This window comes from Lichenostomus cassidix, chromosome 6 (assembly GCF_008360975.1).
Source record: "Lichenostomus cassidix isolate B80296 chromosome 6, HeHo_3.0, whole genome shotgun sequence".
NCBI classification, from domain to species: Eukaryota; Metazoa; Chordata; class Aves; order Passeriformes; family Meliphagidae; genus Lichenostomus; species Lichenostomus cassidix.
This window is the reverse complement of record NC_139487.1, coordinates 18,679,429-18,705,390: the sequence shown is the minus strand read 5'-3', so window position 1 is coordinate 18,705,390 and position 25,962 is coordinate 18,679,429. Positions and strand designations below refer to the sequence as shown.

Genomic DNA, 25,962 nt, shown 5'->3' with positions numbered 1-25,962 from the left:
TTGCGGTATGCATGTTTCTGTACTAAGTCCCAAACCCAATCCAGCTGGGAGATGTAGTCACTTCTAGGCAGTTACAGCTTCTTTTCCCATTTTATTCTAAAAAAAGAAGGACAGGCATTGAATCTTTTTGGTTCTTCATGGAGCTGAGAACATATGCTGCGTATGCAGACCTGGAACGTGGCTGCTCTGGTTCCCACTTGCACTCAAAGAGCTTGCAGCATTTACTGGCCTCCCCATCAGACGAAACTGAACCCCTTGCCTACAGCATCCCCACTCAGTTGGTGGCCAAAGCTGGTTACCTGCTATCAGAGGCTGGCTGCTGGACTGCCCAAAGTGGGCGCCATGATGAAGGAAGGCACTGTAGCAAGGCGTGGACGCATCATCTGAAAGGGCCATGTGGAAGGGCTGAAGATCAGCCTGCCCAGAGCCGACCGGCGTGGTGGGGGTGAAAGGGGTGAGAGAGGCTCCATGAGGCTCTTGCTTTATACTGAGGGGAGAGGAGAGGTTTTCTGTGGTAGGGTAAGGGATGGACACAGACAGACAAAGGGAACAGGGGAAGGAAGAGGAGGGTGGGGAAGGGAGGAGAGGAAGAACAAAATGGGTAAATGAAAATGGAGTGGTTAAAATCTACAGGGAAATTAATTTTAAAACAAAAATAAAAATAAAAAGGCTAGGAGTAGATCAGAGGAGCCAGTGCTGAGACAACAGCAGTAAATGTGCCTGGGGGCTAGGCTCGGACTGCAGGAATGCCTCTGCAGGGCAGCAGGAGATGAGGGGAATGGAGTGCAGTGGCAGAGGCAAGGAATGGGATGCAGGAAGAGGAGAGGTGAGGGAGGGAACATGCAGGAGAGGGAGGACAGGAAGAAGCATAGGATTGGGAAGAAGAATGCTCTGAAGCTTTTGTGCTCCCTTTCCTGCTGCTTTTTCTTGCTGGCCAAGGGCATATGATGGTGTTACACAGTTTGGCCCAAGGAAGTACACCACTTCTCTTCAAACCCAAGGTAACCTTCCTCAGGAGAGCAGTGTTGCTGTAAGCGTCTCTTAAACACATTGCTGGGTGTAATGGCCAAAAAGCTTCTCAAGCCAAATTTCATAAAAGCTTGACAAAAATGGTATAGCTGGAGTTTGAGGAGGTTAAAATAAAAATGGGATTGTGCAATTAATAGGTGGGTAGACAGATGGATCAATCAATTGATCTTGTTCACAGTGGCACATTTTGGAGATTTAACCATAAAAGCAGTCAGGACTGACCCTGACTGTTCCCAGAGTGTAGGTTTGCTGGATAGATACCTTGACAGAGAGACATAATGGAAGAGGGGAAATGTGGGGGACTTATAAAAGGTCTAATTTTTATTGTTGTTTGCATTGGGCCTCCATTTCTGATGTGCAGATTTGTATAGGCACAATAGATTCAGCTTTACAACTGCTCCTAACTTGGCTATCAAGTAGGATAGCCAAGTTTGGGAATTGGAGAACTCTGTGACCTAAAGCATGGGTACTCCAGAACACCTACTGTTGTTGGGTCAGCAGTAAAAGAGTCCTGTATTTAGACACCTGAAAGCACAGTATGGATGATGTGATCGGATCCAATCCAAATTATCTAGCAAACAATCCATCCTCAGATAAACAAATTCAAGCCAAGAAATGAAAGCCATCTCTCCGCTTTGATGGCAGCTCTTGCCAATGGCCTATGAAATAAGTTAGTTCTGGTGGTTTTGATTTATACAGAGAAATAGAAATGTGACATATAATTAGGTCATAAATCTGACTTCATTAATGTCGAACTGGCTTAATTAACTTTAGGCACCTTGTTGCAAGGATGTAATGCTCACCTAGACAATGAAGGGCTGGGCAATTTCTATCTGTGAATGCTGTTTATCCTGAGATATTTGTTTCCTAAAAGTTTGCTACATGGCAAAAATGATAGTTTGCCATCTGTGTTCTCCTCCAACTACTTCTAACATGGATGGCCAGCAAAGGTCTCTGATCACCAAGACTTCTTTGCAGCAAAGATGTATGCTCATGTTTCTGTTAATTGGGAAGGACCAGTCCTGGCCAAAAGGGGTACAGTTCTTCTTCATTTAGTTTACTAAGTGAAGTCTCTGGCATGCTTAGTGAGGGCTGTAATTTCTTTTCCCTTTTTGCTAGGAAACTCTGTTTGGCAAGGACCTTTTGTGGAGGACATGGGGAATGGAAGTTGGCGTATCTGGGGTTTGTTGCACAGTGAAATAAAGTCCCCAGAGCAGGCTGCACATCAGCGCCCAGCTTTTGCGTTTTACAACCACACACTGTCCCACTATCCCACTAGTGAGCCTTCACGTGCCAGTGCCAGTCTCTGTAGATTGAGATCCCACAAGCTATTTTTCTCCTGCATCCTCTGTCATCAGATGGCAGTGAGTGCTCATATTTACTTTCAGCCCAAACAGGCAGAGTCACCACCAGCATTCTGGGAGTGCTTGGAGCCTTTATCCAAATAATGTTGCTACAAGATAATTTGGATGCATAGACCTATCTGCAGGCAGAGGGCTGAAAGGTCCCTGGGTTTTCACAGGCTGCAACTGAAGTGATATTTTTCAAGGAAGCCATTTGACAGTGATACGTAAATAAACTAGGGACACTTCAGTCCTGGGCATTTTCCATGCTCCTTTTTCAGCTCTCTTTATTTTACAAGAGACAGCAGGTGTAGGGAGCTGCTGAGGAGGAAAGGGCAGAGAATAAGGTGGACATGGAAGCGTGGGTGGGCAGAAGCAAAAGATGCTGTGGGCAGGGGTTAATCCTGTTTGCACAGCCCCCAGGCACGTTGGGTTTCCTAGTCCCTCCCCTGCTTTATTTCTCTTTTAAAGCATGGAATTTTCAGCTATAATCCTTCCTAAACCGCAGCATTTTTCAGGCGCTCTGTGTAAGTGAAACCATAATCTCTGGTAAAACAGACCGCTTAAGCTGCTGTAGCATTAGGCCAATCTGATCCAGCCCTGGATTTCCGCTCTGCCCAGCCACCACAGAGAGGATTTCAGCCTGAAAGACTGTGTAAAGCCCTTGCAGTGGGAACAACAGTGCTAGGCCTTGCCTTGCAAAGCTGGGAAGGGTTAAGGGACCAGGAGCTATTTGTCCTGGTGTTGTGAGGCTGTTAAAACCCCTGTCAGACTCACAGTGGAGATGAGCCCAGGCCTCTCTTGAACACATCAAGGCTTATGAAGAAAAATTCCTCGCACCTTCCAGAGGCATCACCACTTATTCAGTGTGTGTGGAGGGATAAAGAAGTCAACAGTAGCATGGCAAAGAGACCTGAACACCATAATGCTAAACACTCTTCTCTCTAAGAATAGTGGAAAGGAGGCGAGGATAAGGTCAGACAGCGAATGATTGCACAACCAAAACTCAGACTTTTATGTGTCTATTTATCTATCTTTCCCTCTACCCTCTGCAACTGCACAGACATAACTTATATCCCATGTATCTTTACTGATGGATGGCATTTACCACTTTTTACTCCTCTGTTGTCCAACTCTCCCCTGACTAAAAGCACCTGAATTTGGTCTCTGGTAAAACTCCTGCCACCACTATGCTGAAATAATTGCCCCTGCAGTGAATTATCACTTCAAAGTGTGTCACAGTATATGAAATCTATCTATCTATCTATCTATCTATCTATCTATCTATCTATCTATCTATCCATCCATCCATCCATCCATCCATCCATCCATCTATCTATGAATGGCATAGTCCCATTTTTCATTTTAGCCACCTCAAACTTCAGCTGCACCTTTTCTATTTTCACTTTGGATTTTCTTCATTCTCTAATTCTTTTATATTTGAGATGGGAAAATTGCCCCTGTCTATCCCAAGTCCCGCTACTGCCAGCAAGCTGTGGAGCAGTGCCATATTGGCTTGTCTATGTTGTGTTAGGAGTGTTCCTCAGTAATGCTCCTTCAGTGAATCCCAAGGAATGTCTTGCTCCTAAGGCTGGAATACCAACCTGTAATCAAATGGGGGGAGTGGAATGAGTTTACAACCCCTTTCCAAAGCAGTGTAAATATATTCCTGCCCCAGTCTCCTTTCTTTTTCTAAAAGGCAAGTAGTGTCCATGTTCATAGGTGACAAAAAATATCATCCACTGTCATGGTGGAGGAAACTTGAAAGTCAGCAGGGTGGGGATATAGCTGGAAACATAGCAGAGGGCCACATTTTGTGCATCTCCTACTCCTCTCTCTCTGACTGTATTTGCTGAGTTATGGTTGTTTTTCTTCCATTCTAACCCTCTCCTCTGTTATTCTGGCGGAGAGCAAGAACTGGTGATCTCTAGCCTAAATTCCCCCTGCGAATGAAGGGATTTTGGCCAGACAGAGTGAGAGGAAGATTCACAGCTTCAGGTTCCTACAAAGACTCATCTAAGCTTTTATCATGTTCTTTCCTGCTGAAGGGAAAGGAAGAAGCGGGGGTTACAGGACTAGGTAAGCTGCTTGTTTTTCATTGCTGGCTTCCTGGAGGATAAGCTACCTGCATCCAGTGCTCCTTTTCTTTACAGTACACAAAGAATACCAAGATGGTATATCCCAATACCATGCATGAGGGATGGCTTGTACAAACCCACTCAACACTGCTTACCATCTTGACAATGTTTCCTGTTCTTTGTGTTTTCCTGAGGTTTCTATCAAGTATTTTCATGATCCCAGTGCCCCATCCTTTAGAATAAATATCCTTACAGCATCACTGTTTTATCTGTGAGCAACTGAGTCCAGAGAAGAAATACTCAATTTCGTGTAGGAACCCTGTGCCAAAGCTGAATCTTATTTCAGGTGTTTTGAATTCTATCCTTGTACCCACCTCTGAAACATCTTTTACTGTATTTGTGTTCTCTATTCCTTAGAAAAGTTTTGTTGTGGTAAACAGAACAGAACTGGGTCCTCAGAACTCATGGACTAGTGAGTTTACACTATAGGAAGTGGAGTCACATCACTTTCTCCCATGTGGGAATCTTGCCTCCCATTCCAGAAGCTGTACAAAAGACCAGAGAGGACTGACAGCATATTGTTTGCTTTTGCTTACTGTCATGTCAGAAGAACCACTTTTTCTGTTCTTAGTTTCCTAGGTTTTCTGTTGTGAGAGCATTTTGCAAGCTGCACTGAAAACAAAGACTGTCCTGGCTTTTTTCCTTCTCTGATCATAACAGACCTTTGCTAGAAGAACTTAAAAGTGTGCCAAGATTAACCTACTTCTACCGAATACCTTTCTTGTCTTTCTACTCACTAGAGAGAGAGCCTTGTGTATTCAGGTTTCTTTTCTGTTTCTGTACGCATCCATCCATGTTTTTAGCCCATTACATTGTTGAGTACATTTAAAGAAACAACCTTGGATTGCTTTCCCCTAAGAGTCAGAGCTGTTGCGATGTCATATCCCACATCAAATTTTGTCATCTATTTGCCCAATTTTTTTATTAAACTGAATGTTATAAATCTAGATTTTGTGTCTGATCTGATTAACTGCTGCTTTCTAAGTAAACTGTTCTGCTAACTTTGTATGTTACTTTAACAAGAAAGTTTTATAGTCATCATACAGAGTAAAGCATGGAGCTTCCAGTAGACCTGTGATCTAGACTTACTCTTTGAAGCTACTTGAGTACTGATTAATTACTTGAGAACTTCACTGAAGTCTATTTCATGAAGTCTACTTCACTGAAATCTATTTCACTGAGGACATTTGTTTGAAGATGGAGCTGAAGAAGGAAGGTATGCTTTAAAGTCCTGGGTGGAGGGGAGAAAGATGTGCGTGCAACTTGCACACTTGGCAAACAGAGAAGTTCAGTGGAGTTTATATTGTCCCCTTACTTGAGTCCCAGCCTAATAGATTTGGCAAGTTCTGCCTGTCTTGAAATGTAGCATGTGCTTATTCCTTGTTGGTTTGGGATTTGAATGCCTCCTCTTAAACCAGATGCTTTGGAAATACATATTGGGCAATGCAATTAGCATCTGTTCATTTTTCAGGCAGTCCTCATTATAGGTAACTCCAAGGTTTCATCATAATGGTATTTTACTGATCCCAAGATAGGATAGATCTTCCTTGGTAGCCCACAACAGTCCTAAACTTAAAAAGATGGGCCAAAGGCTACTCTAAGCTTTCCATTTCTCTGAAGGACTGCAGCGGGCAATTCGGTTGTTGAAGAAGGGGGCCTGATTAAATCTAGTACAGCTGATGGGTATCAAAAGTTATTAATGTCTTCTTAACTTGGGTATAAAGCACAGTCTTTGCTACAGTGGGCAAATATCTACATCATGAGAATTTTTATCAAAGCCATACTCATTGGATCCTTCATTTAGCCTCAGAAGAAAAGGCAAAACTTGAATTGCTGGAAAGACAATACAATACAATTATTTTCTCTTTCAAAAGTCCCCTTTTGTCCAGCAGCATAGAGTGTGGCAGTCTGCAATGCTGTCCTCTTGCTCAAGAAAATTGAACTGGGAATTCACTGCTATTGTCATTATATGACAATTTTGTCATTCACTGCTATTGTTCACTTAAATGCTAATTTAAGGAAAGCAAAGATATTATTGCTTTTGGGCCCATCCACTTCTGTGTTCTTCAGTTGAATATGCTTTTAAAGCCCACCAGCTGCGTTCTTCAGTATCATAAAGTTACTGTCAGTGAAAGTTCCTCTGAATGCATATCAATAGTTTATGTGGTTCCTTCCCCTCCACCCCCCATTCCTTTCTGTTCCAGGGACCATTCATCTGACCATCTATCACTCTCAGCCATTTGGTCCCAGAGAAGAATAGTAACACCTTTTGCTTTTACAAATTCTTTGACTAAATAAGAAGATATTATCTCTTCTTAAGGAGGAAAACAGATGATTAAACTTGGAGGTCCTGTGGACTTCTGCTTTTGCCAATTTCTCATCTTAAATATGAGAGGCTTGCTCACAGAAAATACCACCTTCATTTTAGTGAGGCAGGACAGTAACAACCCTGTGCAGCAGTTGCAGGAATGATTATCATATTCCATTTTAACAGCATTGGGGCATCCAGAGATGTGCCCAAGAGGCTGTTTGTCTGCTGGCAACTTCAGCCATGCTGCTGTGCTGCTGAGTAGCGTCAGCATCTGTGGGATCTGCCAGCATCAAAGCCAACTGGGGCCCCCCAGCAGTTTGCTAAAAAGATTTCTTTCTTTAAGTCAGCTTAGTCAAGCCCTGACCAGGGCCATTGCTCACTGCTATCAGAGGCTAAAGTAGACTGGAGTAAGACAGGAATTTTTCACCAGTACAAACAAGGAAAAGGGAAAGGAAATGCTTCCCTTCTCACCATAAGTACAACTGAATGTAATGGTCATTTTTAATCGTAATTCAAAACAGCAAGCTGGATCAACTTTTTTTATATTTCCACTGTGAGACTGTTTTCTACAAGCTTGGATTTAATGGGAGGTAACAAAAATTTTGACAAATACAAAATTTACCCTAAACATAGTTATTTCAGTTTTTGCTAAATAGATTAACTGCATCATGTGCACATTTATTTAAGCAATTATGTTGTTTAATGTAATTTGTCTTCACATATTATTATACGGGAAAATAGTGAACGATGAGTCCATATTATTATTTTATTACATTATTAACTTTTTACTTGTGATCTGTGTCAAGTTATATTTGGATGGAAATTAGAATTAAATTAAAAGCAGAATTTGTAATTATTCATGCTAATTAAATAAAATGACCATAAGTTCCCTGACTTCCTAAATATACTAGAACAGAAAAAGCAAGCTTTTCTAAGCAGCTTGTGCATTCAAAAATTACTTACTAAATGGAGGAAAGGATAGATATAAGGAGGGATTTGGACTAATTGAAGAACCCTATTTTAAAACTAATATATTTCATCCTTTCATACCAACTCTAATTCACTTAATTTGAAGAAAACAAATGTTCCTGCTTTTTCAAATCCTAGTTTGTTTCTTCATTTTGAAAGACCAGGTTTTTGAACTGAACAAAATTCTCTTTGGTTCACTCTCTAATCTGAAATGAAGGAAATAGTATCTTTTAACCTTTCAAAGGCTCAAGGTCTCAAAGGATTGTTTAGCATTTCATAAAAATTTTGGGTCCAAGTGTCTAGCCAGTGATTTCTCCATGATTAGCACCACAGCTTTCCTGAAAACTTTCATAGAAAGCAGATGTTAAGTACTACTTTTTTAATGTCTTTCAGGTATAGTAAGTATCCTTTTTTGTCAGTAATTACAATTTTTTTGCATACATTCATGTATGAATTAAAAAATTATAGTGGAAAAAATCTGATCCTGTGCCAGAGAGGGGAGGTCTAGAGGAAAGTGAAATCCATGAGCTCTTTGCTTTTTTGGTGCCTTTGTCTGCTACATTTTGAGTTGTCATCAGGATTTCTCACCCTGGATGATATTTGTTGCTTTGGGAAAAAATTATTTCTCAGAGAGAAGGAAACATTTTCCATATAGGACATACTAGCTGTTTTGATGGGTGGTGATGACTTTAAATAGGTGCTAACCGTAGCAGAGAAGCACTCATAAACCTCCTCACAGGAAGAGAAGGGGACACATACTCCCATTTCAATCACAGTAGAAGTTCCTGAAGTGATTTTTTTTTTCATCTTTTACCTTTACTTGTCTTTGTACATAGGGATTGTAGGAGGCTTGCAAACAAGGTCTATTTAGTTAAAACTGCTGGGATTCAACTAAGGGAAATTTTTCTTCACCTTTGCTGTCAATTTATGATCCATCCAGTAGGTAAATCCTCCCCTTTGGTGGTCTGTTAACAAGCAACTTTCAAGCCATACATGAAAAGTCCATTCTGCTGTAGTACTTTTTTGCTGTAGTACTGCCTCTCTGTACTGCTGTAGTACTGCCTACTCTGTACTACAGTACTCTCTGCTGTAGTACTGCCTCCTGGGCTAGATAATTGAGTTGGAAAGGGCTCTGTTCCCAAATGATGAACCTAAGTCCCCAGAACTCCGAACCTGGTGTGAAGACACCTCATTTCTTTGCATGACTATTCCCACAGCTGTGACTTCTGGTGGTGTTTAAAGATGGATCTTAACCTTTGTTCTCTTCTTGATTCAAGGCTTCTGTGAACACCCTTGTGCTTTTAAAGTACTCCTATTGCTAGTGCCAAAGTCTTGAGGCTCTTCTCCACTCACCTCTTGGCTGTTGAGTATGTACCTAGCTATTGAGTACCTTCCAAACTCAAAGATCTATGGAAATGAGTGAATAAAAGAAAGTTGTTGAGGCTTTCTGTGTTCACCTAACCCTGTACAGATTTATACTCATCTGCTTTGACTGTCTGCCTTCAATAGAAATAATTGAAGTAGAAAAACTCTGAACAGAATTCTTGTAACAGTGCCCAACTGCATGTACTTGCCTTATCATGGTATGTTCAAGCTTTGCTTTGCAAGTTTGCTTCTAGGAATTCTGATTGGTGTCCAAAGATGCTGTCCAAGAAACTGACAGGGATCTACACCAATCCAGCTATGAGAGCCATGTAACATCAAGGCAAGATGTAGCTGGCCTGCTGGTCTGCATGTGCAGAAAGAGGCGAGGTGGTGTTCTCAAGCAACTTTTAAAAGCTTTTTCTCTCTGAATCTTCACAAGGAAGTTGAAAATTTCTGCATTGTCTGTTCCATATGAAGGACAGCAGAATGTGTTTCCTAGCCTAGTGTCCAGTTGTCAACCTAGTGTCAACCTAGCCTAGTGTACTAAGTGTCAACTCATTCATGGAAATTCCTTTCACATACTTAATAGGGAGAAATAATGGTGACCTGTGTGCTCCATAGTAAAAAAATGGGTTTGTTTACTTTCTTTAGGAGATGTGAGTACTAAATGGGCCATCTAAGATGTGTTAGTAGAATAATTGTCTTTAAGAGAGTGTTTTATATTGGCATTAGTAGGCAAGGCTGGGCTGCATGTAACTGTGGTGCTAAACTGTGTCTTTGAATAGATGTCTAGGACTTTGGGGAAGGCCTTCTGGCACATTGAAGACATGGCTGCCTGTTTTGCAGCATTTCCAGCTCTTTAGTTCCAAGAAGCCCCCAGACAGATAAAGGGACTTCAGCAACACCATTCCTTAACTATCTCACTGCCTTTCAAGATCTTAGGTAGATTGTTGAGGTTTTGATGGCTTTTGGAGGGGTATATTCTCAGAACTGTGTGATATGAAAGAGCTTGCTGAGAACAGCTGGTCATGAGCCAGACAGAACAATTTTCTCTTAAGTCTTCCGAAAGGACAAAAATCTGATGCCATACAGCTTTGGTTTGAAAAGACCTAGTGATACTTTTTTCTGTCTGGGAAGACTAAGCTGGGGAGACTTGCTTGTAGATTGAAGCTCTAAATCTTACATTGTGAAGTGACTGTGCACAGAGTTTGTACCCTGAATGGATAGATTTGTTTCATATTTGCTTCAGGTATCACCTGGATTCACGGACTGCCTTGGGACAAGAGTAAAGAAGCATTTCAAGGATGCCACCAAAGCAGCAAAAGATGCAGCCAGCAATTCAATACTCACTACTACTCCAGTCTCCCTTCCTGGGAACAGGATCTGGGTGATACCAAAGAAATTTGCATGCCACTTCCATAATTTCCTAGCTGGGGTAGATCAGGAGGCAGCACTGAGCTCCTCACCTCTCTGGTCCCTCTTAAAGCACTGCCCAGCCCCATAGCAAACATATCATGAATCATTCATCTTTAATAGATTATGCAAATTGAGAACATCAGATCAATGAAGATCAATATCTGCAACCATTTAATTGCCAGCAAAAACATTTTAAGAATGAGCATTATCTGAAGTCCTTTCTTGGGTAATGGCACCATTAATCCAAACATTGGATCCTGGCCTAAATGTAGAGGAAAAATTCTCCACCCCTCTTCCCCTGATGCCTTTCAGAGTGTTGAGGGGCTTTTTCTTCCCCTTTTCATTTCCAGTTTCTGAGTTTCTCCATCATTACCACCAGTGAACAGCTCCCAGTGCTAATAGTTCTGCTTTTGTTACTCTGCAGTGATTGAAATGTTGCATACAGATTGAGATGTTAGTGCTAAGTTGCCACCTGGGAATGTCAAGCTGGGTCTGAAATGAACTTTTCTCACTCTTGGATCCAGATGGATCAGATGGGGATGTTCTCAAGCTGAGCTGGGAGTGTGGCAGGGAATAGAGTAGGGATGGCGCAGGGTGGGGGTGACACGAAGAAAATGTTTTGCCTCAGCCTATAGTCTCTTATGTGAGGCCAAATCTGTCACCTGCTCTGCCCTCGTGAGAGTCATGTCCAAGGATTGTGTAGTGTCCTCAACCTTCAGGAAGCCTGCTCTTACATTAACAGGCTGGAATGCACTATCTTCACGTAGGCAGAAGGATTAAAAAGAATTAATTTAATGGCCCCTTTGAATCTTAAACTCTTGATTGTAGATGTGTCACCTGTACATTCAGCTGTAGGGATATGCCAACTGGCTTTGCCCCCCAAATACAGGAAGATATTTCCTGTAAGAGTTGTGGATCTGCTAAACAGCAGATGAACACCAGCTGAGTTTTGCCTTGCATATGCAAGTATAAAGAAAAGTAGAATACCTTTGCCACAGCTAAGCCTTTTTTTTTCTGGTTGGCTAAGAAGCTGCATGACTACAAGGCATCTGAATCAAGCCTGATTCATCCTGAATCAGCCTGAATCAAGCTGTAAGAGCCATGAAAAAGGTCTGGGGATGTCATGTTTTCTAGACACTCCCTTAATAATGTAGTTCATCTCCCATGTTCTTCATGACATTTTGCAGACCTCACACTGGATATCCCCTGTGTTAGAGTTAATGGTTACTAATCCTGCCTGGCCCCAAGTTCTTGGTAGCCAGAAGTTGCATGCAACAATATGCCTTTGCTGAACAAGCAATGACTGCCTGCCTCAGCTGTGAGCTGCTTTGACATCAGGGCTGTTAGCTGGGGATTCTGCAAGAAAAAGTTGAGATACAAACTCCAGTGCTCTTGATTCTGTGCCATCAGAGGACAACTTTTTGGTCAAGGGACAATGAAAGCCCCCTGCTAACAGGACTTAGACCTCTTTATCCTGAGTTATTTCTCACCTTTTGCAATGAGGTTTCTAGAGGGGCTACAAAAGTTGTAGAGAAAGGGGAATATACCAAACAGAGGCAAGTCACTTCAGCCTTGCAGCCACTTCAGTTACCCAGGAGGTGTGTCTATGGTAGCTGTGTGAGCAGCCACCACTGGCAACTAAAGCCTTGAGAAGAAGGGCTGTGGCACCAGAATACTTCCTTATGGCTCCAGACACATATAGGACAGGCAGTCTAACATCAGTATCAGGACAGTGTGGGAGTGACCCAGGGCCCCAGGACAACCTGTGCCACTCAGGTTCTGCATGTACCACCAGCAAAAAGGAAGTTTCGGTGAAACATGTGCCGCAGAGATTTCCTCCTATTTGTCTGCATCCCGATTTGTCTGCTGTCATGTGCTTGCTCACAGTTTCTACTCTCCTGGACACACCTGAGTTTAATGTGCCTACACAAGAGGAAAGGCTGTGAACAAATTTCTTTTGCCAGCTTCCTTTAGAGACTCATAGGCTTAAGGAAGAGGGAGTTTAGAAGTCATAGTTCAGCAGACCTCAGTATTTAATTTGCAAATGCCCCTTCCAAATGCCAGGGCTGAATAAAACTTAAACTATTATTTCTCAAAAAAACCCCAAGTGCAGATCATGGGTAAGCCATGACCCTGTTGTTCTCAGATACAAAGGAAAAAAGTCATAGTGCATATTTGGACATATCTGTCCTCCACCAACATTTAACCCTAAGCCCCATCTGGGCACATGAGTTCCCGATTCACATCTGGTTTTTCTGTCTTTGAGTCACACCTGGACACATCTAAGTGTACCCAAAACTGGCAACACTGAATTTCAAACTTCTTTTGAGCCCTTATGTTCTCCACAGTCTTTGTCTCTTTCCTTGTTTGCCACAGAGGGGTATCTTGCATTAGCAGAAAAAGCAGAAGCTAATGGTGATGAGGGAAATAAATAAAAAGCTTGGTTCTGCTGTTTGGTCAGGCAGCTTACCGGTCACCACAGGGTACGTCTGGGGTCCTGACACATTTGTCCCCAGGTCTGGGTTAGCAGAGGTGGATAGACTTGATTTGACTTCATCGAGACCAGGGGTCAGAGCTGGGAGGGAGTACTCATTACCCTGGGGAAGAGAGGAGAAAGACAGCTCGCTATTGATGCGATGGGAGAAAGGGAAGGGTGTACAGATGGGGGGGAGGAAGAGGAGAGATGAAAACCCCTGCACAGATGGAAGAAGGAGGAGGAGGAGGAAATGGAGAAGATAAAGTGACAAGAGGGTTGGGGTAGGGGGGGGGTGCTGTCCTAGGATGAACTATCCCACCTCCCTGCTTGATGCTGTGAAAGGGAAGAGGGGTGAAGGATCTGGCCTGTTATCTGTGATATGGCTGAGCCTTCATTCAGTACTGTGGGGATGGGGATAGCTGTCTGTGCCAGCCCAGGGGAAAAGAAAGGGGAAATCCACATCCCTTTCTCTTGGCTGAGTGGATGTGGGAGGTGTTTGCCCGGTGACAAGGACAGCTGGGGCATAGGACTGCAATGACATGACTAGGACAGGCAGGCTGTAGGAAGCAGCCAGTGTTGGCCCACTGTCGCCAGGGTCTCTGCCTGTGTCGTCTGCCTCCCCTCCACTGCTACCTCTGTCCTAGCTTTTTAAAAACAAAGAAGCCTCATCCCTTGCCTCTGTCACTCTGTGCATTGGGGTATGAAATTGGGGAGGGGGGAGCCACATGGCTAACAGAAGGGTGGGAGGGGGAGAGCCATTGAATCTGAAAGGGTGTCCTGTCCGAAAGGCTCTGGTAATTGCCTTTTTATTGTGGCAGCCTCCAGACCAGACGCGGGAGCTGGAGAAACCAGGAAGGCTACAAAACAGCAGGAAAAGTTGCTCTGATTAATATTACGTTAAATTAAAACTGATTTTCTGCTCTTTCTCCTCCGTTTTTTTTCCATGCACTTCCCCAACCCCCTCCCCACATCTCCCCCTCCTCCAGCAGGCTCCACGCACGCTGCCCCCTCCCCGCCCCTGTCCCTGCTTGGCTAGGACTGCCTAGTCATTTCCAATTCCTTCTTGTATTGATCTTCCTGTAGAAATCAGTTTTGTAATTAGCTGCAAATTAGGCCTTCTACTGGGGGTGAGCCTGCCCCCTGATTTATCACCAGAGTAATTCGCTGTGATCGGAGAGAAATTAAAATGAACTCAATTAGGCTTTGGATTTGCTTTATGGGCCCTGCTCAGAGTTTCAGGGGGAAAAATGACTGTGCTGGTGCTTAATAGTCTAATGAAAGTAAATAAAGGTTATTCATTGTAATAAACCCAGGGACTCTGGGATGAAGGGAGTCCACAGCCAGCCTCTCCTTCTCTTCCTTTGTTGGTTTATGGCTTGGGGCGGTTTAAAAAGACTTTTGATTTTCATTTTATTAAGACAAACAGCTTTTGGGATAAAAGGCCAGGAGAGCGGGGGAGTAAAGGAAAGGTGGGCAGAGCTGCAGAAGTGTGGAAAACTATGTTGGGGATGGGAGTCAAGTCTCAGCTTTGGGCCATGAAAGAAAATGATACATTAAAATGCAATCCTGCGGTGCGCTGGTCACCAGTGTGATCTCAGTGTGCAGGAGTTTCTGCACAATGCTGTGTGCCAGTGAACACTCATGGTGGTGCAGGCATGTTCATGGCAAGAACATGCTTGCATACAGACAGGTGTGTGTGCAGAGGGAAAAGCAGTCATGCGGACATAGGGAGAGCACAGTGTGCATGTACACTGCAAGTTCACGAGAGGAACTATATAAACGTTGTTTATATAGGAGCATCAGTACAGTGATACAGTTACACCTAGAAAGTACTGTAAAAGGTATGTGCAATAATAGGTCAGGGTCAGAATAAGGGGTGGAGAGTAGGAGAGGGATTTTGGTTAGGGAATCTCCCTGACATCGTCCTCAGTGCCTGTGGGTTCCCATTACCAGGCCAGGCCCTCACCTGCTCAGATTTGATGTGCTCTGATGTTTGAAAGACGTCAGGGTAAGAAGGACGCTCAAAAACTCGATCTAAAGCTTCCAGCTGCTGCTGGGTGAAAGTGTCGCCACGAAGGTGCTTCCGCAAACTGTCCACGCTGCTCTGGGAATCTCCGTTGGGAACTGAGCCCTCGGATACATCTGCAGGGCACAGACAGAGAAAACAGGGAGTTAGCACCACCCTGGCTTGGACTGGTAATGGATGCAGGACAAGGACAGAGTGGGAAAGAGTGAGGCTCTCTGCCTCCATCTAGGTAGCTGTGCCACTCCTGAGGGAAGGGGAGGCTGCAGGGATCCAAGAGGAGCCCTCTCCTCTTGTGACCAGGCTGCTCCAGTGTGTTCTGTGGGACATTCCTGCCCAGGATGAGTGAGGCTGTGGAGAATGGTGCTTAGCTCAGAGATGAGTTTCGGTTCCGCTGATTTTCAATGTTAAAAATTGCCAAATCTACACTGCTGAGCATAAAATGGGAGCAAAGCACAGCGATTAGCATCGCTAGAAGACTACTGGAGAGGCAGTTCACAGAGAAACAAGAGTGCTGATGATGGGCTGTACTGGAGAGGACTGAGGAAGCCTGCAATGGGAAAAAGGCTCTCTTACAGCTTGGAGAGGAACCAGTCTCTGTTGTAGCTCCCCAGTCCCATGAGCAGCTATCACTGTTAAAATTTCCTTCTCATCTGATCATACCCTAGATGAGTCTTTCATCCCCCTTAGATAACAGGAAAATCCAGTTTTTGACTCCATGTTTCACCAGAGACAAATCTCTCCCTGTGGGGCAACTGTCCCATCCAACAAATGTTGGTTTCTGTTCCAGTCACCTATGTGTATCTTGTGATTTATCATGACCCATATCTCTGTTAAAAAACTCCCTCCAAAATGAAATGAATCTTTGTCTCTGCCAGTCTCTGTTTGTATCCAAAATGAATTATTGCATTACAAAACCTAGTCCTGCTCAGTAGGAATCAGCTTCCTGGTATTCCTTTGTTCTTACTAGGAATATAGCCACCTTCTGGTAGAAGCTTCCCTAGAAGTGCATTTCTGTCCCCACAAGAGCACTCTGACACAATCCAATCTCACAGCAGTGCCTCCTGCCATATTCCAGGGTGTCTCTATTCCTCTTGTGCCATGCCACATCTCTTACAGCCCACGCATCCCCCCCTGCTGTGAGTCTGTTATAAATGCCCTGCCCCATCCAAAGTGAGTTTTCTCCTGTGATAAACCATCTGATCTGATCACTTGTCTGGGTTTGGGTTTGGTTTGAGTTTTTTTCCCCTCTTATCCCCCAACTCAAATGAGGTGCATTTTTCTCTGTTATAACCCCTTTTTATCTCAAGTGAGTCTCCTGCTATTAGCATCTGTCACATCCAAGGTGAGTCTGTCTGCTATAACCTCCTGTCCCAGCTGAAGTGAATCTTTCTCTGTCATAATCCCTCATCTCATCTGAGGCAAGTCTGCTCATTATAATCTCCTCCAACTGTGCTGAGTATCTTTCTGCTGTCACATCTCAGCCTAACTTTTGTGTGCCTGGTTATAATCCCCTGCCTCATTGACACTGATATACCTCCATACCCTCCATGCTGAATCCCTACCTACTGTGCTTCATCAGACACAAGTCTGACTGCCTTGTCACCCTGACTAACCTAAGATCAGGTTCTCCCTCTTGTGTTGCAATTATTTTCCTGTTTTTTCACTAATATGCCTCATACTTAAACCTTTCTTGGTGGCTTCCAGTCTGTGAATCTCAGAAACCTGTTGTCTGTAAAGAAATTGGTTGAGGGTTCTGTATAGACCTTTTCCTTCCTCCATGCAATTGTGAGGTCCTTATGGACACATGATGCTCCCGGGAGCCTGGAGTGACATTCTCTGTGCAGTATCCAGAACAATGCTACTTTGCTGCTTCCTCTTTTAGCTCATGGACAGTGCCAAGATGGTATTTTTCTGGCACAGTTAATGCCCAACTGGTGGCCCAGAGTTATGACTGAGCCTGCTGCCTTCTGGCTATGAGATATATCCGTTTATAGGTGATTATACGATATGATATAATCAATAGTACATTATATACAGTAGCGTAGTACAGTACCACTCACAAGACCATAGAAAATATTACATATTGATTTGTCCCTGCCAGCAGCCTTCCCTTGAGCAGCCTCTTCTCTCTTTCTTTTCCACCCCTAGCCAGAGCAAGGCTGTTTACTGGCACTGATCCCTGGAGTTTTCTCCTCTCCACAGGCTTATTTGCACAAGAGAAAGTCATCAAGTTCCTGAAATCTGGAGCTCATGACAGATTTCACTAAGAAAACAAAGCAAAGATCAGGCTTGGTGGACTGCACACTGTGTGATCAGTACAGTTTTCATGTTTTAGATGTACTGGGCTGTTACTGCAGGGAGTGGCTTTCAGGAGGACTAGGAGAACTTTGGTCTTCCCTGCAGAAAGCTGGCACAGAACTTCTGGGTCCAGACTCAGAAAAAAAAAATGTTTTTGTATCAGCCTCAACCTGTCTGCAGCCTGTGAACCTGTTTGCCTCTGAGGATTTTTCCCCATGTGTCAGTCAGTGTGCATGATTGTACACACCATGATGCTAACACACATGGGTATTTTTGCAGTAGATAATTATTCTTTAGATTCTGCATCACAGTATATGCCTGACTAGGCATTTGTGTGTGGCTGCTGGTTTTGGCTATATCAGGTTTTCAAGGATGGCTGCCCTACACTCTGCATGGTGTTTGGTGTGAGTGGACGGGTGTACAGTCAAACTTTCACTGATTGTCATTAAACCAGATTTTACCCTTAGTGAGTTGCCCTGAGTGGTTACACAGATTTGTGCATGCATACACATGTATTTGCAATCTGTCTGCCTTCAGAGCTCTGTGCATGTGTGTCTTCTGCATGTGCACAGGCCAAGCCTTTGTGTGAAGAAGCTGAAATCACAGCTTTCCCGAGTTGCTGTAAGAGTCTCTTTTCCTTCATTTATTCAGGGGCCCTTCAGTTCTTGACAAATCTGTCACTCTAAATTTGCGAGAGATTATGGTGCTCTCTGCCTAGCACGGAGAGAGGTGATATATGATATCTGCTGCCCCTATTGATTGCCTGATCTGGTGGCAGAGGGCTGGCGAAATGAACTTGAAATGAACATCATGCCTCAACTCATTGTGCGTATAATACACTACTTAATCCCACATTTTTGAGCCGCTATGGAATTCAATTGATCAATCATGTCCCTCTGATAGTACTGTTTTAGGGGTTATTGCTGCTCTGCTCACTGACCTTTCTATTTATTTATTTATTTATTTGTGTCAGTGTGTGTGTGCATGTGCATGTGCACACATAAACGTGTATGTGTATTTGGGAAACTCAGGACCAGCTGATGACAGAGGATCTGTATAGTCTATGGGAAATGAAAGAAAAGGATGAACGAAAGAGAAGGGTAAAGAATGGGGTCAAATAAGAAATAAGAATGATCAAATCAAGCAAATGGATAGGGAGGCGTGGAAAAGTTGTTAGGAGAAAGACAACACTTTAGTTTAGGTAGAAATTCCTGGAAGGGAGAGGGAGGAAGGTGGAGGATGGAGCACTCTGCCCTGGCCTAGGCTTTAAAATCTGCAAAAGCAAAGAAACTTTTGACAGAAGTCTGTAGGGTACCTTGAGGTGGATCTTGTCTAAACAACTTGCAATAGTATTGGGCTTAATAATGGTAGGGCACACGAATCCCAAACTTCACAGAACAATGTGCATATAGATTTTACTTATGAAGCAGAGAAGGTTTCACAGAGGTGTTCCTGAAAGACAGATTTGTATCTTGTGTTGCTAACATTGAGACATTCACAGTCACAGATCATGTAATTTTCTTCAAAACGAAATGACTGAAAATCCACTGTGTTTGTTTTCTGGTATCAAAACCTATAGAGGATGTGTTCTCATTTTTTCCCTGAAACTACAGGGTCAGACACTTATATCTGGTTTTAGATCAAAGTTGCAATTCTCATCTAAGCATATTACTTTGAGCTGGACTATCAGGAGAAGCCTCAAGTAGTGTAATACACAAAGTATGAGAGCTCACAGCCATGTGGGTATGAGCAAAGGTGGCAGAAAAGACCCAAGAGGACTTTGGGGAAGAGACAGAATCCATCAAAGGGCTGTGGGTGTTAGTGAAGCGAGGGCTTATGGGAAAAATTTGAGTTGGGAAAGACTAGCAGATCCCATGAGGAATGGCACTATGGTAGGCAACAGTCATTTCAATTGATAAAGAACAGTGCTAGGAGTAGAAGCTTAAAGGACAGGGATTTGTCAAGAAAGCAGATATTGGAAAGGGTGCTGTTGGAAGGGGTAAAGCAAGGCTTCAGTTGCAGGATGAGTCTGGGGATGTGACCTAGGTAACTGTGGTAACTGTACCAATAGGAAGCACCATCACCTTTCCCAGTTGCCTTTTTAGTGGCAAGGGAAACATCTCCTTTAAATTATAAGGATCTTAACAAACAGCTTGAGAGGCGAACCATGGCCTCAGTCACTGTGTCCCTCACAAAAGAGCACATTACTGTCAGTGTGATCAGGCTTTGCACATGTGACTGGAAATATCTCTCCTCCCGAGGGGCAGCCGAGGGAGTACACTCAGCGAATGTTCAGCATAAACCCTCGACACAAGACACAGAAATGCTCCACGGGTGTCACAGAAGTATCCTGACAGATAACAAGGAAGTGCTGTGCCAGAGAATATAAGAACAGCCTTAACTACATCTGATGCAGGGAATATGCTCATTAAATAATTCCAAAACAAAGGCACGTTCCCAGGTCTGGAAGCCACAAAGACAACATAATATACAAGTAGCAGAAAGCAGTATAATGCAGATATTTCTCTGGCTACAAGTGACAGACAGAACTTTTGCTCAGGGTGGGACAGGACCATCTCAACAAATAACTCAGAAGTATTGCTGACATAGGGAGACTTTCGTGGCACAGAAACATGTAGGAAGGTCATGACAAGCTGTGCAGCTGCTACACAAACATGGAGACACTGCTCTCTTTTGGGGCAGGGGCTGTTACCATCTCCATGATGTGTCTGCCTGCAGCATCATGAGGCCCTGATCTCAGCTGGAGCCTCGCAGCTCTACCAATAAAAATCACAGTCATAATAAAAGCGAATGTGACTGGCATGAGAGCTGCCAGCCAGGTGACACAGCAGAACCCATCTAATTGTCAAAGGCTCTGAGGGAAGTACAACTGTCTGATGCAGTGGTGCTGAGCCGGCTGCTGCAATGCCATCCCCCTGCGCCAGCAAGGCAACCCTGTCCTCTTCTGCAGCATGCCTGCACCATCCCTGCTGGGGCGCTTAACTCAGAGGAGCCACTCTCCCACTCTCTGGGCATTCTTGGCTACATGTGCTGCCCTTTCCCAAGTCACACTTTTGTGTTAAGTCTGCTCTTTCCCTTTTTTCCCATTTCCCTGCTCCTTTTTCCCCCTCTGATGTGTTCCCGTGTCCCCATGCAGCCCGGGCCTGTCAGGCAGCTTTCCTGGCTGTCCCGGGGGGCCTTTCCCCACACTGCCAGTTGTTGCAGTTTCAAACTCAATTGTTCTCCTCGGTACTGAGGCAAATGGAGTCATTAATTACCTTCTATCGGCTGGGCCGAGTTCAGAACGCGATCGATAGCCAGTGCTTGTCATTCACGGCAGCCAGCCCTGCACAGACCCTTGTGCTGCATTCAGTGCGGGTCTGCGAAGGAGCCCAGCACTGTCAGATCCGGGCTGCAAACCCTGGTCTCAGGTTCCCGCTGGGAACAGTAGACCTCCTGCATCTGTGTCTGAACTGACCAGACCCCCAGCCAAGAGAGAGATCAAGGACAAAGACCTTGTCCTGAGGTAGTGGATCAGACATTTTCAGATTGCCAGGAGTGTCTGGTACTGATGTTCTGGTGTACACAAGCTGATTCAGTCTAGCTATCACAATGTTTCTGGAGACACTGTTTGCATCCTCAATAATTATTAAACTAATGCTCTACTCCCCCTAGTAAGGACAAGTGCAAGGACTGGCAACCCTAATCTGGTGATCTTTTTACCTATGTAACTTTCTTGCCCTACTCAGTAGGGTTTGGAAAAGGAAGGCTATAAATTTTGGTTTACATTTCCTTCCAGGAGAATTTTTGCAGTCTTCTAGGCAGTGTGAAAGAAGATGTCATCTCTAATGGGTCAGTTCTGTGTTTCACCATGTAGCAGCATATACTGGTGTTGCAAGAATTTTGAATGCTTTGATTGTGATAACTGAACTAGTGGGGAGAAAGAAGAACCTCAAATTCAGATGGAAAGGGGCCAATGTGAGTGCAAAGTAGAGATAATGGAACATGGATGGGGCTGGCAAGGTTCAGTAATACATAGAGAAGGAATGTTATCAGGGATCTACGCTGTGATGGTGAAAGAAGATACAGTACAAGTTCAGGTTATGTGCAGTAACCTGAAGATATGGTGATAGTGGAAGATGAATACTGGAGGATTATCACCTCAAGGAAGTGCATCAGCCTTCATGAATTCCACAGTTTTTCCGATTCATGTGTCCATTTGCTTCAAGGAAATCCACAAGCCTGAATTTCAATATGCTAATTGATAGTACTGTGCAGGTCCATGTGTCTCTGTAATTTAAGTGTGTCAGCAACACATAGACTGACACTTACATGCTCAGGCTCAGAGCAGAAAGGCACAGAAACAAAGGGATTTTACGTTTTGAAATGAGGGTATAGCTCAGATGAGGAATTGGTGAGTAAGAAAGGCTGCTCATGCAGGCAAGTGAGTGTGCCTGATTGAAGAAGAGTGAGATGTGTGCTGGTGCCTGACAGCAGTGCTTTTAATGCAGGGGTTGTGTGTGACTGACTACTCTAGATGGATCAGGGATGGGCAGTGCAGCTTTAATACAGAGCTTACATGAGCAAAAATGGCAGTGCTCAATGAGAATGTAAATGTAATGAATTGTGTGTGCAAATGTGTAATGAAGTGTGTGCTCAGATCTGTCCTGGATTATCATGGGAGCATGCAAAATGCATTTAAGGAAGTAAGTGTGTTTATGCATATGAAAATCATATGTATTTACTACTGTATATAAGTGCATGATTGCAAATTTGGACAAGAGCATCTGGGAAACTAAGCCTGTGTGTTGAATAGTAATAATCAGCATATCCAGCCTCAGTGAAAATGCCAGCAAAAGTCTTTCCAGGTGTTAGGATGCAAGCAGCTGCCTCAGATGTGTATACAATGTGTACTACAGCATGTGTGAGTGTGCAGGTGAGGGGTATTAGCCTAGGTAGAAGTTTCCTAGGTCCAGTATCTCTTACTAGTGCTTAGGCTTGACTGTTAGACAGAAATGTAGCTGCCTCCAGGATCCAGTACACTGGCTTTGTTTATGTTGACAGAGTAGCAATCAGCACTCTCACACGGTGAGCCAGATCCTCTGGTCAGTGTAAATCTATGTCTCTTGCATTCTGTAGTTATACTGATTTACACATCCTAAAAGTTATTAGAAGGGTTATCCTGATTTATGCTGTTGTGGTGTCCGCAACATTGCCTTTAGTGCAGTGTCCTCGGGGGCAGCTGCTGCTGCAGGGAAGCAGATCTGCAGAAGCTATGCTTTCCCTCTGCCAGAGAAGACGATGTTCGTAGCATCACTGGCATGACTTAGCTCTCTTCTCTCATATTCCTAAGCATGTTTGTTGGGGAGCTACTTCTTGGCAGGATCCCCCTTGGTGAGCATATAAAAAGAGGGTGGCTTTTGTTAGCTCCAAAGGACAGAAGCAACACAAAAAATTACATCACATGCAGCCCTAACTATGCTTGTTTAGAGAAACTGCTTGCATTTATGAAGTCTTTGGTGCGGAAAGCAGGGTTGCAAATGACTGCATCAGAGCGACAGTAAAGGCCATTAATTTCCTGTTATGTTTTCCTGTGTTGGGGGCTTTATTAATTTAATTTTACACTGTCGAACAACAGCGAGCGCTGACACCGCCACACTTGGAGGGTTTTTTTTTCTCTCAAGCACTGCTTTGCCTGACATGCAAATCAACACTGCTTTCAAGACTGCTAGAGACAAGGCAGGGAGCACAGAGCTGAACTATCACCATCCAGTTCCATCTCCTGGTCTCTGGCAATCCCTGAGATTCCAGTGGAGAGCCCTGAGAGGACACGAGCAGAAGGGCTCAGCAGATCTGGGTCAGACCATGGCACCTCTAAAGCACAGTCCAGAAAATATTAATTCCTCTTTAGCCTGCTGGGTTTCATTGGCTTGGTCCCCCATTAATATGCCACCTAATACCCCCTTTCCTTCTGTTCCCCTTGCTCTAGACTTTCCCTTCCTTTCATTATACCTTATTTACCCCTCAAACACACTTTTCTTAACCTCACCAGTCAAAGGAGTCTGTACCTGCCCCTGAGCCAGATACTAGTGAATCATGTTATTGGAAGCTCTTCTGAGTCAGCACTAAACCAGTATTCAAGCAGAGTGTTTTTAGAGCTGCCATTTTTGACGTGCCATAAAACAAAGGCTCCAATCACTCAGAGTCATTAAAATTCCCATGGCATTTTTTGCAAGAGTGCAGACATTAACCTGGCTGTCCTGAACAAAATCCAGCCTGAGTGATTACCCACAGCATATCTTAATTCTCCTGTGGTTTCATTTGGACATGGCACAGCAAAATTTCACAGTTGATGCTCTGTATTGCTCAACATCTGCCATGGTCCACCTGAGAGTCAGCCACATTTCAGCAGTAAATGAGATCTTAAGAATGGGAAGGTTAATAAACAACATATGATACAGGATGGATAATTGTGAAATGCTATGCAATAAAAGAGCTACAGGCTTGCGATAGGCAGCAATCTGCTTGAAATGTCACCATGCAAACTGGTTTGGTTTTTTTTTTGGGGAGATGCTCATTCCTATAATAACTGTAAATCACTAATAGACTAATTTGTCATCTTTCTGCATGAGGTCATGTAAAAACCATTCTTGGTATATGAAGGAACCTATACTGATATAACCTCTATAAAATGTATATTGAAGATATGTTCCAAATTGTAAGATGTAGTCTCCAAATAAGAGAGGGCCCAATCATAGATAGCAGTCAGTCTCACAAACAAGTGAGGTCTGTGCAGAGAGGAGCCCATAAGTATCTTTGAGGATTAGCTAGAGGAGTATTGGTTTTCATTTTCTGGGATTTAGTAAAGTTGTCCCAAAAACTGGAATAGTTCTGATCTTCTTGGAAAGTCAACTCTTCTATTCAAGGCCTACCTCTTCTCAGACTAGATGCCAAAAGCCAAAGCAAAAGAACAACAGGTCCTTTGGGAAACCAGGCATGGAAGTATACCTGTCCTTTATAGCAGCCTTTTCTAGAGCATTTAAGAGGGGAGTAGAAGGCACTCAAGATTTTATGGACATTTCATACACAATAACCACCTCATTAAGGTTTAATCAAATGTCTACAAATTGTTCCAATGCAGATCCCCTAGCTTAAAGACAGAATAGCTCCTCTGAGCTCCCAAAAGAAGGCAGGGCCAATGAGAGAAGGAAATCCTGACCTGATGCACATCCAAATGGAAACAGTGACACCCATGACCTAGCTCCTGTTCTGGCACTGTGCTCCTATGTGTTTTCCTGTAGCTGTTGACCTCTGTGGGAAGAGGACTTTGTACCTTGAACCTGTTGGTATGTAAGCACTAGCATGCTTGCATGAATGAAGGAAAAGTGAAAGGAAAATATGGATCTAGGTATTATTTTTAGGCCTCTTAACAAAACTGACATTTTAAAGGGCCTTAAGATGGGCATGAATTGCATTTGACACCTATTCAAAGCATCCTTTATTTTATCTGACTGGTGCTTGGGAAAAGCACCTTCAAAGAGTTATGGATGGAGGCGGACAGAAGACAGACATGTCTGGTGTGTGATAGATACGAATATGTATCTGTAACTGCTTCTTTCAGGCCATCTACTGTAACAGAGTTGTCCTCCATATGCAGTGTCCTAGAGCTTAGCATAGCCTCTGCAGGCTGACACAAAATGCTTCTTTTTTCAGGTCTTGCTTGGCAGCTACAGATAGCTGGAATAAATCCAGTGCCTCCTGAAAACATCTTAAAATATTCACAGACTGCATTTTTTTTAATGCAAGGTCTGATGACAAAATCAAACAACTGTTTTTCCTTTCCTTCTTTCTCCTCTCCAGTCAAGTTGCCTCACTACCCCTCATCTATCCAGCCAAGATTCTCACGGGCTAATCGCTTGGTGAAATCTTGTTGTTCCCCCTGGGATCCAGTGAAACAAGGCTAGAGGATCTGATACTATCACTTATGAAGTAGAGAGCTTCTGCTTTCCTTCCAAACAGCAGCAGCAGTAGCTCCCATTTTGGGAGGAGGGGTTCCTCTGGCCCTGACTGAGAACAAAGTGCTTAGTATTTTCCTTTAGCACAAGAAGACTCTCCTCTATAGGAATGATTTACATCTATGAACAGCAAGCGATTCTTAACATTACATTGATGTAGACTTGGGAGTGCAGAGATAGCCAAATTAGGAGCTAATTGGTGCACTGGGGATTGACTGTTGGGCCCCCTTGGTTGCTAGATGTGATCATGAAAAGAAAGAGAGAAAGAAAGGGAGAGAGCGGGAGCCATCCTCCAGCCAACACCTCTCTAAAGGTTGGGATTCCTGAGGCCGCTGCTGTCTAGTGCTGTCAAGGTCAGCAGGTTCAGGTTCACTGAACGGTCAGGATGGTTTGAATTACTGGCACTGCCTGCCGATTCCTCCGCCGATTGTGATCCGTCTTCCAGCGCCAGCTGCGGGATGATGCTCCCCAGCCATGTGCTGTGCACGGTGTGGGGCACAGGGAATGTCAGAGAGGCAGATGCTCTTGTTAAAAGGATAAGTTTTAGGAAGATTTAAGGAGCCAAGGCAATGCTGA

The 25,962-nt window shown here is 43.8% G+C and overlaps 1 protein-coding gene and 1 long non-coding RNA gene across 19 annotated transcripts in view; one reads left to right on the top strand and one right to left on the bottom strand.

The window, feature by feature from the left end:
• Nucleotides 1–25,962, bottom strand: part of PAX2 (paired box 2) — a 97,716-nt gene that overhangs the window by 11,761 nt on the left and 59,993 nt on the right. For 9 of the 16 annotated variants that reach the window (XM_085065412.1, XM_085065413.1, XM_085065419.1 and 6 more), the window contains 3 exons: nucleotides 15,014–15,189; nucleotides 13,042–13,168; nucleotides 300–509 (listed from right to left, as the gene is read on the bottom strand). In XM_085065412.1, the coding sequence (XP_084921538.1) occupies nucleotides 300–509; nucleotides 13,042–13,168; nucleotides 15,014–15,189 (513 nt within the window). Of the gene's footprint in view, nucleotides 1–299; nucleotides 510–13,041; nucleotides 13,169–15,013; nucleotides 15,190–25,962 lie in introns of those variants that run through there. The other 7 variants (XM_085065414.1, XM_085065415.1, XM_085065424.1 and 4 more) reach the window with 3 other exon arrangements.
• LOC146435402 (uncharacterized) overlaps nucleotides 1–25,962 on the top strand; it is a 188,927-nt gene that overhangs the window by 125,719 nt on the left and 37,246 nt on the right. The gene's annotated exons all lie outside the window — the stretch shown is intronic.